The 18,697-nt window shown below is 46.8% G+C and overlaps 1 protein-coding gene across 1 annotated transcript in view; it reads left to right on the plus strand.

Annotated features, from left to right (window-relative positions):
• Positions 1 to 18,697, plus strand: part of DICER1 (dicer 1, ribonuclease III) — a 47,891-nt gene that overhangs the window by 12,044 nt on the left and 17,150 nt on the right. The window contains exons 8-19 of the mRNA XM_021712890.1: positions 3,775 to 3,907; positions 5,625 to 5,867; positions 6,401 to 6,555; positions 9,193 to 9,325; positions 10,205 to 10,280; positions 11,137 to 11,276; positions 14,457 to 14,636; positions 14,897 to 15,110; positions 15,310 to 15,463; positions 17,107 to 17,289; positions 17,567 to 17,672; positions 18,033 to 18,208. Coding sequence (XP_021568565.1) covers positions 3,775 to 3,907; positions 5,625 to 5,867; positions 6,401 to 6,555; positions 9,193 to 9,325; positions 10,205 to 10,280; positions 11,137 to 11,276; positions 14,457 to 14,636; positions 14,897 to 15,110; positions 15,310 to 15,463; positions 17,107 to 17,289; positions 17,567 to 17,672; positions 18,033 to 18,208 — 1,893 coding nt within the window. The remainder of the gene's footprint in view (positions 1 to 3,774; positions 3,908 to 5,624; positions 5,868 to 6,400; positions 6,556 to 9,192; positions 9,326 to 10,204; positions 10,281 to 11,136; positions 11,277 to 14,456; positions 14,637 to 14,896; positions 15,111 to 15,309; positions 15,464 to 17,106; positions 17,290 to 17,566; positions 17,673 to 18,032; positions 18,209 to 18,697) is intronic.

Consider the following 18,697-nt stretch of genomic DNA (forward strand, 5'->3'; position numbering starts at 1 on the left):
GTACAGCCTGCCGGGAGGGAGGGGGCCGATGTTCTTACCCGATTACAGTTGAGGGAACCAGGAATCAGCTTGTGACCCCCCAAGTTACACAGATATCAAGTGGCAGAAAATGGCTTCCAGCCTCAAGTCTGTGTTCTGGTCACTGTGTAATTCACTCGTGCTAGACAGACCTAGTTCACATCCTGTCTCTGTCCCCCTCCCCACACGCTTGTTTTTTCCCAGTAACTTTTTATTTGGGCTAATTTTAGGTTCACGGAACGTGGGGAAGCTAGTGCAGAGTCCTGTTCCCCTGTCACCCTTTCCCTGCTGCCGAATCTTGGGTCCCTGTCACAACTGGAAAAACTGACCTTGGTGTATTGCTGTTAACTGAACTCCAGACTTCATTCAGGTTTTGCCGGTTTTTCCACTAGTGTTCTCTTTTCTAACACATTTGTCTGTATTTGATTTTTTCCTAATCACTAGACAGTGTGGGATAGAGCCCTCTTTTCAAGGTATCATATTGCATTTGGTTGTCATGTCTCTTCATCTCCCCTGGTCCGTTCACCATTTCTCAGTCTTTTCTTGTTGTGATGACTTTGCCAAGCTGTAGGAGTGGCGGTCAGGATTTTGTGGGGTGCCCCCCGCTTGTGTTGGTTGTTTTCCTTGGGGTTAGGCTAGGCTTATGGGATTTGGAAAAATACCATGGAGGTAACGTGCCCTTTTATCACATCAGGAGGCTGTGGATGGCGGAGTTTGGCTGCAGAGTGGCCAGTGTGCAGCCACACTCCAGCCTTGGCTGTGATAATGCTTGCCAACTCTTCCACTGTGAAGTCCCCATGTTTCTCTTGCTGTGTTCTTTGGAAGCAAACCCCCAAGTACAGCCCGTTCTGCTAGGGAGGAACTCACCTCCACTTCCTAGGGAGGGCCATGTCCATGTCGGTGTGAACTCATGTTTATTTCATACTCTGGGTTCTGATCTGATCCTGTGTTCCTTATTTTGTTGCTCAGATCGTTCCTGTATTGGCCACGGGGTGCTACTTGAGACGTGCCCCCACGGTCCCCCGACGTCCCGCATCCCTTGGCTTGCACTTTCTTCCTTTGTGATGCTGCAAAGGAAGTCTGCCAGGCGCTTGTCTTTCTCCCTGCTCTGCCCCCAGGAAGCCCTGGGTTTTTTCCTGCTCACTTTTTGGATTTATTCCTTGTGAAAGGTAGTTAACTTTTTAAAGCCGCAGCACGTTCATCTGTAAAGTACGATACCTCCCTCTCCTGTCGGTTTGTTATTAGAGGCAATGTGTGTAAACCTGTTTTATCATCTGGCAGCCAGTAGATGCTGGCTCTTGGGCAATCATTGTACACATGCGGGTGTGCAGTATTGGTCTGCTGTAACTATCAGTGGTGGATTTTTCAGTAAGACCACAGAGGAATTAAATTGGGTTTTCTCACGTTGACAAGAAACTGTAAGGGGTGAGGGTCACGACTAAACGTGACATTGATGCTCTACTTCAAAGACTGGGCAGAAATTTCAGATGGCGTGTTTGTGTCTTTGAGGTGCCTTTCCTCCTGTGGTCATCTGCGTCAGCTGGCGTGCTTCGTCACGCCACAGTTCTCTGTCATGCGTCTGCTCAGGTTGCTGAACCTGCCGTCCGTACTTCGCGCTTTGGCCGGCAGTCCTTGGTCTTCACCGGGGCGCAGTGTGCATGTGCACATAAACGCAGGCTCTGTGGCCGGGCGCCAGGCCTCTCCTCTGCCGTGAGTTCAGGCAGGGATCGAGAGTGAGCATTGCTTCTGGCAGTTTGCCAGTAATTTCATGTCTGGTGAAGATGATACAATTGGTGCTTGAATTTCAGTGCTTTTTAAGCTTCATTTTCTTAGTAGTTCGTTTTTATGAAATTTAAAAAAAAATATCGGTCTCTGATGGTTTGGAAATAAAAAAAAATACCTGGTTGTTGGCTACAGACAGCTTCAGAAGGGGTGTGCACTAGGAAACAGTATGGCTTATTAAACAGCTTGTTTGTGGAATTACTTGTATAAACTCAGTGCAAAAATCAGAAGAAACAATAAGACTTTGTCTCGTCTATTCTGTGGTGTTAGGAAATCTGTAAGCAGTTTGTGTTAGTCACTTGTAAACTTCCTCAGGACAAGTGGACACTTGTTTTGTTTTCCCTGAAGCCTCTAGCTTTGTCGCGGGCATGTGGCTGGGAATTCCTCAAATTCATAAAGTAGAGAAATACGTTTTCTCTACACATGATCAGCGTGGGTATACAGCACTTAAATATCACTTGTAAGGTGTTTTATTTATTAATGTGCATGTTGTCTCTTCTGTTCTCTATGGTTTTGACGTGGGTTTTATGAAGGATAAATGAGTTGACTATTAGTGGTTCCACTTCTCAGCTCACTGAAGTCTGCCAGATTGAGAATTTTGGCAACGTAAAACATATTCTTTGCCTAATTGGAGTCGCTGGAAATGTATTTTTAAAAATCTCCTGTTACTTTCAAATTGGTGTTTATGTAAACGAAAATTTGGAAGTCCATATTCCTAAGGTAACTTATCGTACATCCTACACTTTGAGCCCGCTTCTAGTTTGCATGTGACACTGCCTTCTGTTCCCGGCGTTACTAGTTTATTGTGATTTAAAGCCTCGGAGCACATCAAGGAAGCTGCTGCTCCCCGACAGGACAAGTGCTGGGTCTGCGGGAGAGCTTCCCCTCCCCGGACACTCGGCTGCTCCGTGACCAGCCGCTGGAGACACTCAGGACGGCTCTGCAGCTCTTTGATATCAGTCTGTTTCATGTGTTTTTAAAGAGAAAGAATGATTGGACTTAAATATGCAATTTTCTATTAGGAATTTATACTATGTAGCATGACTTCAGAGGGGCCATGTGGAATCACTTATGTCAGGTGTGGAACCATTTATCCTGTGTGCTGAGTTCTTGAATGTGGATATTTCTAAAATAGCTGTAATGGCAGTGCTAACTGTTAACCTTCTGTGCCCGTGTAACGCGATCCATCCTGTAGCTCTTTGCTGTCGCTTAGCTAGAAGGCTAGCCTTAGGTTACCAGTACTCTGGGCTAATATGGAGGAACAGGCCGGAGGAGGGACAGGGCTCAGAAGTCTCTTCTTTGTGTGGCTGCGTGGGGGTGGGGGCTGCCTTGGCAGAACTGTGCCAATCCCCTGCTGTGCAGAGCTTTGGGCAGCAGCCTAGGGACCAGAAAGCATCGGGGCTTGAGATGGCGAGGCTCTTCTCTCCCAAGAGCCGGCCCAGTGAGATGAAATGCAGTCCTCTTCCACACAGCTGGGACCTTTGCGCTACTTGTAGGGGCAAGAGGCTTGCTTTGGCATCCAGCTTGCTGGTTCTTGTCTCCTGTGAGTGCAGCCACAGGGGAGGGTGCGGGCCGCTGCCGAGGCCGCATGCTCTGCAGGAGGGAGGCGAGCCTCTTCACTGGACATCCCATCCCAGAGGAAGGTCTGTGCATCGCTGACTAGCTTGGTCTCATCCCGGGCCATGTTTCTGCTAACCTGCCACTGCCAGATCAGCAGTTGGCGGAAGTGTGGCCGGTTCACTTGTCAGTGTCAGCTAGCCTTGTATGTGGTGTTATAAGCATTTGGTCCACAGGCCCTTGTGGTCAAGAGCGACAGTGATTTTTGTTTAAGCAAGTTGGAAAAAAAAAATCAAGACTGTTTTGCTAGGCATGTTGGCAAATGTACTGTATTTCCATTTTAAAGAAGACCTTAAAAACAAAAGTTTTACTTCCCCTCAGCAGTCCTTAACTTTCCAATGCATCTAATTTTCTTAGATTGATAAAGGAAGCTGGCAAACAAGACCCAGAGCTGGCTTATATCAGCAGCAACTTTATAACTGGACACGGCATTGGGAAGAATCAGCCGCGGAACAAACAGATGGAAGCCGAGTTCAGAAAACAGGAAGAGGTAACTTAAAGTGATCGTCCAATAGCAACGTTCGGGGCGTGTGCAGCCTGACCGCCTGCGGGGTCCTGTGTTTGTAGTCCCGGCAGGTTTTCGTAATACAGGATACTTGTGCATATGTCGACTAGCTGTCTCCATGAGGTAGCTGTAGTGATGTGTGTGCCGAATTAGAAGAGCTGTCTGGCACGTCTGTTTTCTGTCCTTTTTTTGAGTCAGAATCTCATTCTGTCCCCAGGCTGGAGTGCAGTGGCATGCTCATGGCCACCGCAGCCTCCACCTGCTGAGCTCAGGTGATCCTTCTGCCTCAGCATTCTAAGTAGCTGGAACTGTAGGCAAGCGCTGCCATGCCCAACTAATTTTTCTTGATTTATTGTAGGTACGAGATCTTGCCGAGTTGCCCAGGTTGGCTTCGAACCCCTGGGCTCCGGTGATTCTCTCGCCTCCGCCTCCCAAAGTGCTGGGATTACAGGCTTGAGCCACCGAGCCCGGCCAATTTTGTGTCTTAATTGCCATCAGTCAGTTCACTCTCTGCTCTAATGGCCTGGTGTCACACAAGTACATTTGGCAGAAAAACAAAACACGGACAGCCATAACTCCTGTTGCCTGCATATGACTGTGAATTAACCAGCTGGAATTTTTTCTCAGAAAGTGCTTTCTTTTGTTCATTGTAAATCCCACCTTAGGCTGGATGCAGCGGCTCACACCTGTGATTTCAGCTGCTCCAGGGGCTGAGGTAGGAGGATGGCTTGAGCCCAGGGGCTGCATTGAGCCGTGATTGTGCAGTGCGCTCCGGCCTGCCTGGGCGACCAGGAAAGACCAAATACACAAATAAGTGAAATTGTATCTTAGCCGACACTTTAAAAAATAACACTGTATTTTGTAGAATATGGCTTAAGTTTGTTCACGCTTTTCAAGGTCTTAATGTAGGAAACAGCTTTGTAAAGATGCTAAAACATGGTGTTTTGACTTGTGAACAAAAGCCTTTTACTTAAAGTTTATTATTTAACTTGGCATAATTTCTCTTGAAGCCGTTTTCAGTGTCCTAGCTTTTGGCTAATATTCCAGGTTTGGGGATTCTAGGAGTCAGTCTGATAGATAGGCTTATGTTATCATGGAATTTATCCTGGATTGGGGAGTTATGCCTTTTTAAATCTCATGTGAAGAAAAGTTTTCACTTTGTGTTTTAGTCAATTCTGACTCCTTAAATGGAACATTTCCCAGAATGATGGAAATAAGTAATACCCTACATGCAGTTTAAATCCAGGTGAACTCGGGGTTTTCGCGGTAGGTTTGACCTCTTTGGAGTGTGGGCAGTCCCACAGGTACAAGGTATCATTATGTAGGTGCAGAATAGCAACAGAACTCTAGAAGCGGGTCATTTGGTCACTTCATTGGTTAAACCCACTTGTGGTCATTAAAGAAACCATTCCCTCTAACCCAGAGGCGTTCTGTGATTTGGGACATGGGTGTTTCAGTAAAGTGGAGAGGCACTTTGATTTTCATGCCACATTCAGTTGACAACTGTCATTAAGTCAAAGCTTCTTGGTTCGTGTGTCTGTGCATTGTAGATTCTATGTGATACCATCATCTGCCTTAACCTGGCCTTAAGACGTCGCAAGCCCAGCATGTGTGTCAGAAATGACAGCTGTCATTTATTTTTGCTATATTGCTTTCTTTGGAAATGTTCTTAGAATTGCTTTTCCTGGTGGATTTTTTTCAGGTCCTTAGGAAATTTCGAGCACATGAGACCAATCTGCTCATCGCAACAAGTGTTGTAGAAGAGGGTGTTGACATACCAAAGTGCAACCTGGTGGTTCGTTTTGATCTGCCCACTGAGTATCGCTCCTACGTTCAGTCGAAAGGCAGAGCGCGGGCGCCCATCTCTAATTACATAATGTTAGCGGACACAGACAAGATCAAGAGCTTTGAGGAAGACCTTAAAACCTACAAAGCTATTGAAAAGGTAAGATGGATGTGCCATCTTCATTATTCTCTGTGGGCCTGAAAGTTGACAGAACGCTTTTCTTCAGGGAATGGTCTCAGAAGGGGTGCGCATATGTGCGCTGTACGGAAGTTGAGAACGGAAAGACCCAGCAGTGTTTTGCAAGTGCTTGGAGGGCGTCGTGACATCGTGCAAGGGTTGTCTGGATCCCTGGGGAAGGGTATTATAAATGCGGGCGGCATGGTGGCTGCTGAGGGACCGGGGAGGGATGACAAGGCAGCTGCACTCACGAGAGGCTGGCAGTCGTGGGTGTGGGTGGCTGTGCGCAGCCGCGGTGCAGAGAGGGCTCCCACTGCATGGCGCATCGCCACGTGCCGGGAGCGGCGGGGATTCACGGGGCGTCTTCTGCAGCAGGTGGTTTGGGAGGACCCAAGTCTGCTCAGGGAGTGAGATGGCTCTTGTCAGGAGAGCTTGTTCCATGGGTCCGGAGGCAGGCGGCTAACACGGCAGAGAAGACGTGTTTTCATCATAAGTTCTGTTTCCACAATGCTCAGATCTTGAGAAACAAGTGTTCCAAGTCAGTGGATCCCGGCGAGGCTGACATTGACCCTGTTGTGGATGATGACGACGTTTTCCCTCCGTATGTGCTGCGGCCTGAGGACGGAGGCCCACGAGTCACCATCAACACAGCCATTGGACACATCAACAGGTATGGCACGGGGTCATCTGTGTGGAAAACCTGTGCACGCTGCACGGCTGACGTCCAAAGTGTTGTTTACACTCACAGCTTGTAATGTTTTGATACGAGAAAGAAAAACTGCTTTTCTTGTTCATTCTTCTTTTCGATCAAAAGGCAAATACGGTGATGTGCGGTAATAAATGCTTAGTGCAAAAGGCTGATACACGTAGGCATTTTTAATTAGGTTTATTTAATTTTGTAATTCTCACCAGTTTTTTTCTGAATCCTAAAATTTGTTTTGTGCCGTAAATGTTAGGTAGTGTTGAATTCTTCCCTAGCAGTAAAGTAAGATTGTGATAAGCTAATTTATATTTTTGCATACATTCGAATTTACCTTGTTCTGAGCTGACAATAGCATTTCTAAGAGCTAAGAAAAGCAGATACATTTCTAGATTCTGTATCAGGATCATTTTCCCTCAGAGACAAAGTACAGGAGCAAGTGTCAGCTGTTCTTTTTAACCTTGTATTCTGAAACAGTTTCTTTTTGTTTTTTTGTTTTTTTTGAGTCGGAGTCTCACTCTGTCGCCCAGACTGGCGTGCAGTGGCCGCTCCTGGCCACCGCAGCCTCCACCTGCTGGGCTCCGGCGAACCTTCCACCTCAGCCTTCCCAGTAGCTGGAACTACAGGTGCGCGCTACCGTGCCCGGCTGATTTTTTGATTTATTGTAGAGATGAGGTCTGGCCAAGAAACAATTTCAAACCTACCGCGATCCTCCACAGGTCTTATCCTGACGCCCAGAGAGGCCCACCGAGGCTTCAGCAGAACGTTCTCTGCAGCCGAGGGGTCTGCTCCAGGGACACCGTATTTGCCGTGCCTGTTGCCACGTCTCCCTAGTCCCTGGCGGCTCGGAGCCACTCTTCCGTCTCTCATTCACTGAGCGACCTTGCGCTTTGGGAGATGACAGGCCGCCATTTTGTATGCCGCCGCTCAGTTTAAGCTGCCTGGCATTTCTCACAGTCGGACCAGGATGTGCGTTTCTGGCCGGCACCTCACTGAAGTGGCGCCATGTGCTTCTCATGCTGCCTTTCGGGTGGCGGGTGGCATTGACTTGCGTCTTTACTGGTGGTCACGTGGTCACTCGAGCAAGGTCTGCCAGGTTTTCTTTACTGTGAAGTTACCTTTCACCCCCTTTGTCACTGGCAAGTATTGGAGGCACTTGGAGACTGTGTAAAATGCATTCTTCTACCCGATTTGACTCATTAGTGTAAGTATTCATTGATAGTGCTCACCTGAATTGATTATTACTGTGATCATTTTCTAATTGTGTTATTCCGTATTTACTAGTTGACATTCTACCATAAGGACGAGCCTTTTCTTCTGTTCGTTTATTCTTTTGTTATTTCTTAGCTCAGTGCACACTTAGACCCCTGTTTCGTTGAATGGGCTATAATCTATTTCTGTCATTCACCATTCATTTTGGTGTTAAAAATCGCCTCGTATTTGGCCGTTGGGAACCCCTTAAAGCAAGCTTTTATGTGCTTGTATCATGCCGCCATTATTCTTTGACCGCGTCCCTGTTTCATGGCACAAGACATTCTAGACTCAACTTGAACATGCTCTTTGCCCAGCTTTGATGTTGGCTGTATCCCCAAGAGGGTTTGGTTCCTTTTGGTGGCGAATGAGATGCGGGTGAAAGCTGAGAACTGGTGCAAGGTGTGTTCGCTGCCCTGGGTGCTGCTGCTGCCAGACTTTTCTGATGGTGGAGCCAGAGGGTTGGTTTATGTTTTGCACACACACGCGCGCGCGCGCGCACACACGCACCCACAGATAGTCACATGCACATTTTTGTCTGTGTTTGTTTCTGTGTTTGACTACCTATCTGCCGATTTTGGCTGGACACTGTGGGGTTCATTCTAGGCTTTATCTTTTCTGTTGTGCACTTCCCTTCCCCAGTGGTGAGAAGTCTGGCTCCCACTGTCCTCAGAATCCTTCCTTATATATCCAGTCTCCCTGCCCTGCAGGGCTGCCTCATGGTTGCGTGCTCTGCTGCACGTTCCAGCACCCGCCTCGCGTGGGGCCCGTCTCTGAGGCCCTGGCCTCTGCTGTGCTGGCTTCCGGCCCTGCTCCGGTACGTCCCTATGCTACTGCTCTGGGAGCTTCTTGTACTGGGTGCCGCCTCATGTCGACCCTGGCGGTCCTGCCCTCTCCGACACCTTCCTTTCACCTTCCGGCAGTTGCTGGCAGATGTTCGGTGATTAAGGAGCAGACACAGGCAGTGTGTTCTCTTAATGGAGTCAGAATAGTACTTTGTGCTCTGTTCTTTCTGGTCACACTCAGCACCTGTGGCTATTGAAATTCCAACTTCATTTAACATAAAATTTAAAATGTAGTTTTACCAGTCACATTTCAAGTGCTCAGTGGCCTGTGCTGTGTTGGACATCACCGATACTGAAATCTTCTCAGAACATTCTGTTAGACAGCAGTGTTCCGTCTTATCGAAAGCTGGAAGCCGTGAAGTTCACACTCCATGTTGTAAGCGCCAATCCAGTAAAGGCGCAGAGGGCCACAAGAGATCAAACTTTAGGTTATGACCAGCACTTCAGATGTTTCCATCTGTTTTCTCAGTTGCAAATTCGGCTCACAGTTTCTTTTTCTTCTTCTTCACAGATACTGTGCTAGATTACCCAGTGATCCGTTTACTCATCTAGCTCCCAAATGCAGAACCCGAGAGCTGCCTGACGGTACCTTTTATTCAACTCTGTATCTGCCAATTAACTCACCGCTTCGAGCCTCCATTGTTGTAAGTTAGAAAAAAAAGCTTGTATCTTTTAAAATATGCCAATTAGTAGGGTTCTCCAAGCTTCTCTCAGACATACAAGTTGTAGTTAAATTTGCTTTTAAAATCTACTTTGGAAAATAGACTTTCAAATCTCTTTTGTAGCCATCTACATGTTGGAATTGTTAATAGAATGTTTAGCTTACAGACACTTAGAATGCTGCTAGATGATCTGACGTTTCCTCCAAGGAGCTATTATTCATATGCACATTTCTGACAGACGCATTCTGCTGTGGCTTTGATACTTGCAGTGACACAAAGTTATTAAGTGTAGTTGGGTTGTTCTAGTTATTTTGTTGGTGGCTCAAAAATCTGCCTTTTGTATCTACTGTTCTTGGTTCCAGTACCGATTTCCAGATATTCCAAGATGACAAATTCCTACTGCACCCAAAACGTTGCTCAGTACTAATTATTTATGTTATAGTCATATCCCGATAATGGCTTTATTTATTTTGTACATATTGTTAGATTAGTGAAAATAAGGTACTTTGAAATCTTACTAGTATTTAAATTCAAAACTATAGAACCTTAGTTATGACTTAGTTTTATTGGGCAGAATCTTAAAGGTGGATATTTCAAGTAGGGTTTTTTTAGAAGCTTGTTGGCAGTTTTTTTTGTTTTTGTTTTTTGAAAGTGAGAAATCAGGATTTATTGAGAAGACAGAAAAGCTCCCACAGTGGGAGAAGACCCAAAGAGGTTGCCCAGCAGTTTTTAAAACAAAGAATTTTGATTTGGGAAATCGAACTTTGAAGATATTGGGGCAGTGGTTTCATAGGTATTTCATGTGCCAGTGCTAACATAGCTGTGTGAATATGCAGTGCAGAGGTTGTTTGTTATTTTTAGGGTCCGCCCATGAGCTGTGTACGATTGGCTGAAAGAGTCGTAGCTCTCATTTGCTGTGAAAACCTGCACAAAATCGGTAAGGATGTTGGGAAAGCTATGCACACAAAAGTAGACTATGGGCATTGTTAAGAAGAAGCGTCTTGAGGATTTTATGGGTAGCTAAGGATGCTGTGGAACTGTGGACTTGACCTTGGTGTGCTTTGAGTATAAACGTATCCTGTAAGTTGGAAGTCCTGCAACGTGTGGGAGCTCTGTTGTCCACAGCTTAACTGTGAGCAGCTGTCATTTATTTGCTCTCTTAACTGACCCCTTCTAAATACCAGGGGTGCCCAAAAAGCGTATACATATTTTAAGCGATGCTGTCTATGGATTACTTTTAGTCTGCCATAATCAGAGGTGACTGGACACTGACGGGAGCCACTTTGAGCACCTTTGTAATTGTAGAAGCCAAACATGACCTGTGCTCATCTTTTGTTACTGGGATATATTAAGTATTGCCATCTTAATAATGCTTTTTTCCTTTCTTAAGAGGTGTATACATTTTTTGGCACTCTCTGTACGTAACACGTTCCTCCTAAGTGTGGTCATGTGCCCTGAACTTCTGTGTTTAACATTCCCATTAGTCTGTACTCGAGTAGAAATGAATCCCTTTTTTAAAATGGAAGACTCATTCTTTATGCCTTCTTCCTTAGAAGTGGTCTGTGCCGGTGTCCTGCTGAGGCCTTTCCGTTTCTGAACCTCAGATCAGAATTTTGTAGCCTTGCTCACACCGAGTCTATGAGTGCAGGTGGCCTTTGCCTCCCGTGTGACATCTGATGGCCCTGGCATTATTAAAGGCAAAGGCGCTTTTTGGTGCCATGCTGTTGCGGGTATTTGTTAAGGAGTAAGAGAGGCGGAGTCCGGAGTATGTTAATTCTCTTTCAATCTCTTAGGTGAGCTGGATGACCATTTGCTGCCAGTGGGGAAAGAGACGGTCAAATACGAAGAAGAGTTGGATTTGCATGACGAGGAAGAGACCAGCGTTCCGGGACGACCAGGTTCCACGAAGCGGAGGCAGTGCTACCCAAAAGCAGTTAGTATTGGTTGCCTTCTGACTGGTTGCATCCTGCTGCACCGAGTCTAAACTCCTCCCGGGCCCTGTCATGTGGCCCACTCTGGACCTCAGCCCGTTTCTCAGAGTCCCAGCTCCCCTCGGGTCAGCCCTTGCTTGCGTAGAGGTGGACTGTGTGCTCTCCCACTGCAGAAGTTGCTTTTGTTCCCTGTTCTCAAGAACTCCCCCCATCCGATTCTCTCAGAATGCGTTTGTTTCACGTAAGCAGACACTCTCTGTTTTGTTCGTGTCAGCGATGAGGCTCGTGCTTTACTTGGACTCAAAAACAATAGTCTGCCTCAAGAGAACCATAAGAACTCCAGGCACAAGCCCGACTTTGCCGTGCGTGGGAGCCTCTGGCCTTGCGACGTGTCCCGGAACCCCGTGGAAACCACCGATGGCACCTTGCCCTGTACAGCAGGACCCCCAGCATGGCTCTGCATCGGCTGACGATGGTTTTTTGAGTCAGAGCCACATTCTGTCGCCCAGGCTGGAGTGCAGTGGCATGCTCATGGCCACGTAGCCTCGACCTGCTGGCCTTAGGTGATCCTTCCACCTCAGCCCTCCAACGGCTGGAACCGCAGGTGTGCACCGCCACACTCAGCTAGTTTTTTATTTTATTGTAGAGACGAAGTCTTGCCATGTTGCCCAGGCTGGTTGTGAAACCCTGGGTTAAGGCAATCCCCTTGCCTCGGCCTCCCAAAGTGCTGGGATGACAGGCGTGAGCCGCTGCACCCAGCTTGTTATAATGTTGATGAGAAAAAGACACCAGCTTCCAGCCAGGTCCACTGTCTGTGTGGGGTTTGCACATTCTCTCACATCTCTGTGGGTTTTCTCCAGGTCCCCTGGGTCCTCCCACATCCCAGTGATGTGCATCTTGGGTGAATTGGTGCCTCTGTGTTGTCCCCCCAGTTGGGTGAGGGAGTGTGTGTGTGTGTGTGTGTGTGTGTGTGTGTGTGTGTGCGCGCGCGCGCGCTGTGCTGGGACGTCCTGTCCAGGGCTGGTGCCCACCTTGTTCCCTGAGCTGCAGGAGTAGGGGTGGGCTCTGGCCACCTGCCGCCACCAGTGGAATAGGCGGGAAAACAAGTATCTTGTTTTTATTAATGTTTAAATGTATGTGTAGCTCACATTTATTTCAGTGTTTAACATTAGAAGTGTTTGGATCTTTACAAAGGGGCTCCCAAAAAACTGAAATCATTTTTTGGCGGGTGGGCCCCCTGTCCTACAGGCTTTACCCACTAGGTGAGTGTTCTAGGAATCTGTTGGTGTCAGTGGACCAGCTAGTGTTGTTGTGAGATCGTGTTCCGCTTCAGTGAGTGTTTTTTTTGGAGAGCCTTTCCACATGTTTGCCCCTTTCGTGATGGGTGGTTGCCAAGTGCACCTGCCCACAGTGTGCTGAGTGCCCAGAAGTTTCTGACCCAAACCCGCATGGCCCCCTGCCCCGCCCTTCCTGTTCACGGGGTCTGACCCAGGCGACTTTTCTTTTTTTGCCTCTGGATGAAAAAAGTCCCCAAAGGGAAGCGCTTTCCCAATATGGACGAGGTGAAGCAAAAAAGGGCAGAGCACTAAAAGGCATCAAAATGGACAAGTTCAGAAATAGTTTTGAGCAATGGAAAAGGCTTCTCCATAGGTATATTGCATCCAACAGAGAGTACTTTGATGGTGACTGAAGTTGAAACATGTAAGAAGAAATACACAATTTTTAATAAATACATTCTGGGTTTTTCGGGGGGTTCCCCCTCCTGTTTAGAAGTTTGGTAATGTTTTTGTGACCAAAAATATATTGTAGCAACTTAACTCTTGTTTACGTCAATTAGCCTATGGTGAAGTTGGTTTCTACATCATTTTGCTTAAAATTGCAGTTTTCCAAGAACCTGTTGATGATGTGGAGTGAGGACTTCCTGTATTTATTTTTTCCTGTATGTATATGCATCCTTACAATAAGGTTTAATTCACAAGTTAGCCACAATAAGAGAGGAACAGTAGTAATGAAACAGAATAATTGTAGCAGTGCACTGTAGTAACAGCTCTGTGAGTGCAGCCTCACCCTTGCAGTGTCTTCCTGTGCATACTTACCTACTGCTGAACCGTGGTTGACTCAGGTAACGAACCCGGGGAGTGCACGGTGGAGAGGGGGTCTCCCACTTCCCACTCAGCCTGCACAGAAGAGTGGTGCTTCTGTTTTGCTCTGGCAGTTTTACTGAGCTTTTACTTTGAACAGCTTTTCACCCGGCTTAACATTTTCAAGAATGAAAATCATGTTGGCTTTTTAAACATCACGAACGTTGCCCATTTTCTCTAAACGCTTGTTTCCCATATACCTCGTGTTCCCGTTGGACTAGTTTCGTGTACTAAAGGCCACTCACTAAAGAGGATGTCGTGCCATGCATTCTGTCTAATTAATAGATACGAACTGCACCAGCTGATCTCCCACTCATCATGACTGTCTCTTAGCCGGCATTTCTGTTCCTTTTAACTACTGATGCAGCTACTTGTCATCGGACCTCAGAAACGGCAAGACCCTGATCTGAAGGGTTGTGTTAATACTGAAAGCTCAATATCAATCGTTCACTCACATAATGAGGTAGCCACTAAAAATGATGCTGTGGATTAACGTTGACCCTGAAAGATAGCTCATCATCGTACCGGGGGGTAAAACCAAGCCATCTCCCACACACCCCCACACACACCAACACCAGCCCCAGCACACACTAATGTTGTGTGATTCCATTTGTATTGAAAAGTGTGAGTGTGCTTAGGGTTATATATTTTTAAAAAATCTTCCTACCTTTATTTTCTGATACGCTGCAGTGAGTAAACACTGCAAAAGTCCAAAGAAGAGAGGCCTTTACTTGTCAATAGAAATAGATCAAATGAGTGATATTTTTTAAAAAGACATTACAGGGTTTGATTGTTTTATGTAATTTTGGTATTAGCTGTATAGTCAATAGTGCACCATAATGTATGTAAACTTGGCTGCTGTCAGCATTCAGGCCTGAGATAATGCCGGCCTCCTCGGCAGGGCCGAGTAATTAGGAGGTCTCATGCCCTGGGTATTCTCCTAGTTTTTTCTCATCAGCTTTTAGCGAAGCCAGGAATCGATCTGTTTTCTTGCTGACTTCTGGAAAAGAGCTGATGCTTAGCTTTCCTTCCCAACTCCAGATTCCGGAATGTTTGAGGGACAGCTATCCCAGACCTGATCAGCCCTGTTACCTGTATGTGATAGGAATGGTGTTAACGACTCCTCTACCTGACGAACTCAACTTCAGAAGGCGGAAGCTCTATCCCCCTGAAGACACGGCAAGATGCTTTGGGATACTGACCGCGAAACCTATCCCTCAGGTAGGTACTTGGCTGTGACTGCTCAGGTTGGGTGTCTCGCGTAGTAAGAATGGCCAAGTCAGGCCAAGTCGAGAAAAGGGAAGGGAGAAGCGCAAGCTGCTCGGTGGGAAGAGCCTTTCGGTGCCTCGGTGTGTGTGGTTCGTCGACTGAGGGGTCTCTTCTGGTTCCCCGCCGGAAAACACCGTGTGTCTTCTGAAGCTAGCAGCGAAGCAGTGAGGACCTGTTAACTGGGAGGTTGCTTTCTTTTTCTTTTGGCCAAGATCCCACACTTTCCTGTGTATACTCGCTCGGGGGAGGTCACCATCTCTATTGAGCTGAAGAAGTCTGGCTTCACATTGTCTCTACAAATGCTTGAGCTGATCACAAGGCTTCATCAGTATATCTTCTCACATATTCTTCGGCTTGAAAAGCCTGCACTCGAGTTCAAGCCGACAGACGCCGACTCGGCCTACTGTGTTCTACCTCTTAATGTTGGTAAGGAGGACCAGACCTTCAGGTACTCACTTCTGGTAGCCAAAAATGAGAGTTTTGCTTGGCAGTTAGCTTCCTGTGTATGCTACAAAGATCTCGGACTTTGATAATTAGTTAGAGGTGTACATGGATTACAGTTTAAGTAAGAGTCTTACCCTGCATTCTGTTTTTACAAGCTTAAAGAGTCTTTTCTTCTCCTAAGTTAATGACTCCAGCACTTTGGATATTGACTTTCAATTCATGGAAGATATTGAGAAATCTGAAGCGCGAATTGGCATTCCCAGTACAAAGTATTCAAAAGAAACACCCTTTGTTTTTAAGCTAGAAGATTACCAAGATGCGGTCATCATTCCAAGGTAGGTATTTAAATGGAAAGGAAAGTGGAGGTGATACTCTGTTTCAAGTGGACTGTGACTTTAGTGTGGCTGCCACTAACTGCAAGTGCAGGCCTCTCTTGAGATGGACCTGACCTCTCCATTGCACTTGCTTACAAAGCAAAGCCTAAAACATTGGAGGTAAGGGATTTAGCTTTTAAAAGCCAGATAATTTAAATAATGTCGATAGGCCTTCTTCTTAACTTCCATCCTAGCTGGGCACGGGGGCTCATGCGTGTGATCCCAGCACTTTGGGAGGCAGAGGCGAGAGGACTGCCTGAGCTCAGGGGTTCAAGACAAAGCCTGGACAATATGGCAAGACCTCATCTCTACAATAAAATCCAAAAGATTAGCCAGGTGTGGTGGTGCCTGCCTGTAGCTTCCAGCTACTTGGGAGGATCACCTGAACCCAGCAGGTCAGGGCTGCGGGGGCCATGAGCATGCCATTGCTCTCCAGCTTGGGTGACAGAGTGAGACTCGGACTCAAAAAAAAATTCCATCCCTTTAGAAGCGCTGTTTTTGTTAAGCACTGGCCAGGCCTTGTGTTCTTTGAGCTATGGCTGCCGTGCTAAGCTTTGGCCCCTCCCCTCCCTCTCTCTCCCCCTCTCTCCCCCTCTCCCAGTTCCTTTCTAAATGAACTATATTTTCCAGTCTTAAAAAAGAAACCCATCCTTTTAATCTCCAAAATCTTAAAGAATTTTATCATAAATAATAGTTTCATTTCTTAAGATTTCTATAAGGAGTATTGTCATTAACCTTGATGAAAACAGTGAATCAGAATTTCTTTTTCTTATTTTATAAAAATTTAGGGAATGGAGTTTTGGGGCAATAAGAAATGCAGGCATGTTTCAAAAAGTTACAGAATGTGCTTAAAAAACACAATTCAATCTTTCTTTTTTTTTTGGTACTTCAAAGCCATATTCGAAGTGTTAGTGATCATTAAAACTGTCACTATCATAGATGATACAGTGACATATTTTATATGACAAGTGTCTCATGTTTAGCATTAGTAATGTCCAAAGTATTTGCTTAGTTTGAATATTTTAAATTTTCTATACTGTATATATTGATGAGATACATATTTGAAGGTGCCATTTAGCTTCAAAGAATAGATACATACAACAAGGTTAATAATAAGGTAGGAAAGAATGGAGAGAGAGTTTTTGCTTGATAAAAATATAGTTCTTACTCTCTCGATACGCTTGAAATATATTCTTTGGAATTGAAGTCTTCATTAGTGTTATTTGTTACTTTTTTTGAGTCAGAGTCTCACTGTGTCACCCAGTGGCTCACCGCAGCCTCGATCTCCTGGGATCAGGCAATCCTTCCATCCTGGCCTCCCCAGTACCTGGGACTACAGGTGCATACCACCATGCCCCACTAAATTTTTGATTTTTTTGTAGAGATGAGGTCTTGCTGTGTTGCCCAGGCTAGTCTTGAACTCCTGGCCCCAAGCAGTCCACTTGCCTAGGCTTCCCAACGTACTGGGATTACAGGTGGGAGCCACCGCCCCTGGCCAGCCTTTTGAATTCTTAATCGTTGTTTGCGTTGCCATGATGAAAATGGTTGTCTTCTGAGAACAGTTGATTTGAGCCAAAAAACAATTGCTCGTTTTTCTTTATCAGATACCGCAATTTCGATCAGCCTCATCGATTTTACGTTGCTGATGTGTACACTGACCTTACCCCGCTCAGTAAATTTCCTTCCCCGGAGTATGAAACTTTTGCAGAATATTATAAAACAAAGTATAACCTTGACCTGACCAATCTCAACCAGCCACTGCTGGATGTGGACCATACCTCTTCCAGGTGAAGCGCTTTGGGAATGCTGTGTTGGCTGCCCTTGGGGCTTCCTTTCCGGGCGTCATTGTCGTCGGTGGGCACCCTCTGAGATTCATGCCCCCACCACCGTGGGCGGTCTGAATGGGAGGGGTCATCTTTGCCCACAGCCTTGCCTGTGGGTGGCTGGGATCCCGCAGCCCCAAGGAGCTCCCCGGTGGCTTGTGGGCACGCTGAAGCGGCAGAACCATGGTGGGAGGGTAGCTTCCTGGGTCTGCTGGATACAATTGTTTTGGGATTTCTGCAGACTTAACCTTCTGACACCGCGACATCTGAATCAGAAGGGGAAAGCGCTTCCCCTGAGCAGCGCCGAGAAGAGGAGGGCCAAGTGGGAGAGTCTGCAGAATAAACAGGTAGGGCCTGTCCCGGGAGGCCTCAGGGTGGCCTCTCTCACGCTAGCAGGGGAGCCGAGGGGTTGGTGGACGTTCTGGTCCTTGGACTTTGTTTTGTTGTCCTGTTGTGTGTGGGATTTTACTAGGCTTGGTCCGTTGATGCATTTATATCATGAAATCGTCCTCAGGAACCCTAGGGTAAACGCCGTGTGACCTTAGAGGGTCACTCTGACGCGTATTTTCAAAAGTTAGGTTTTGCTGGCATTCCTTGGTATCTTTATTCCTCAGTGAAGCTGGCCTTTCATGGTCTCTTGTGACGCGCGCGTGTGCGTGTGCGCGTGCGTGCTTGGTGTTTACCTGCCTCCTCTTCCTCGCTCAAAGATACTGGTTCCAGAACTCTGTGCCATCCATCCAATCCCAGCATCACTGTGGAGAAAAGCAGTTTGTCTCCCCAGCGTTCTTTATCGCCTGCACTGCCTTCTGACTGCAGAGGAGCTCAGAGCCCGGACGGCCAGCGACGCTGGTGTGGGAGCCAGATCGCTTCCTGCGGATTTTAGGTATGCCTCTGCCATTGGCCTGGGGAACGCAGGCCTTGAGGTCCTTCTTGCAAAGTGGCAGTGTGACGTTCAAAGCTGAACGTGACACAGAATAATTCTTAAAAGAGCAAAAGAACGATGGGTGTCTACTATATGAGATTAATACATTGCTTGACTCTGTGTCGGTCCGATCTCAGAGGAGGTGAGCTCCGGGGCAGATCAGTTCTCTGGCAACAGCAGGAGTGAGAAGGGAGACAGCTCTTGGTCGCTGTGCTGGCATCTTAAGGCTGCTTTCTCTTTTGAGAAACCAGATATACACGAAGAAGCAGTGGCCCAGCATGCTTTGTCTTCATTATTTTGTTCCCTTGCTAAGGTCTCTGCATTCTAGAGAAATTATTGCGTTGACTGCTCCAAGAAATTGGGGTCATGCAGTTGGCAATACCAAGGTGGCTTGAGGAGTGGAAGGAACTTGAACTTAAGGTAGTTGTGAACTGGCTGGCTCAGCTGGTC

The sequence above is a fragment of the Carlito syrichta genome, unplaced genomic scaffold, assembly GCF_000164805.1.
Source record: "Carlito syrichta isolate Samal-C Ts95f unplaced genomic scaffold, Tarsius_syrichta-2.0.1 Scaffold303688, whole genome shotgun sequence".
NCBI lineage: Eukaryota > Metazoa > Chordata > Mammalia > Primates > Tarsiidae > Carlito > Carlito syrichta.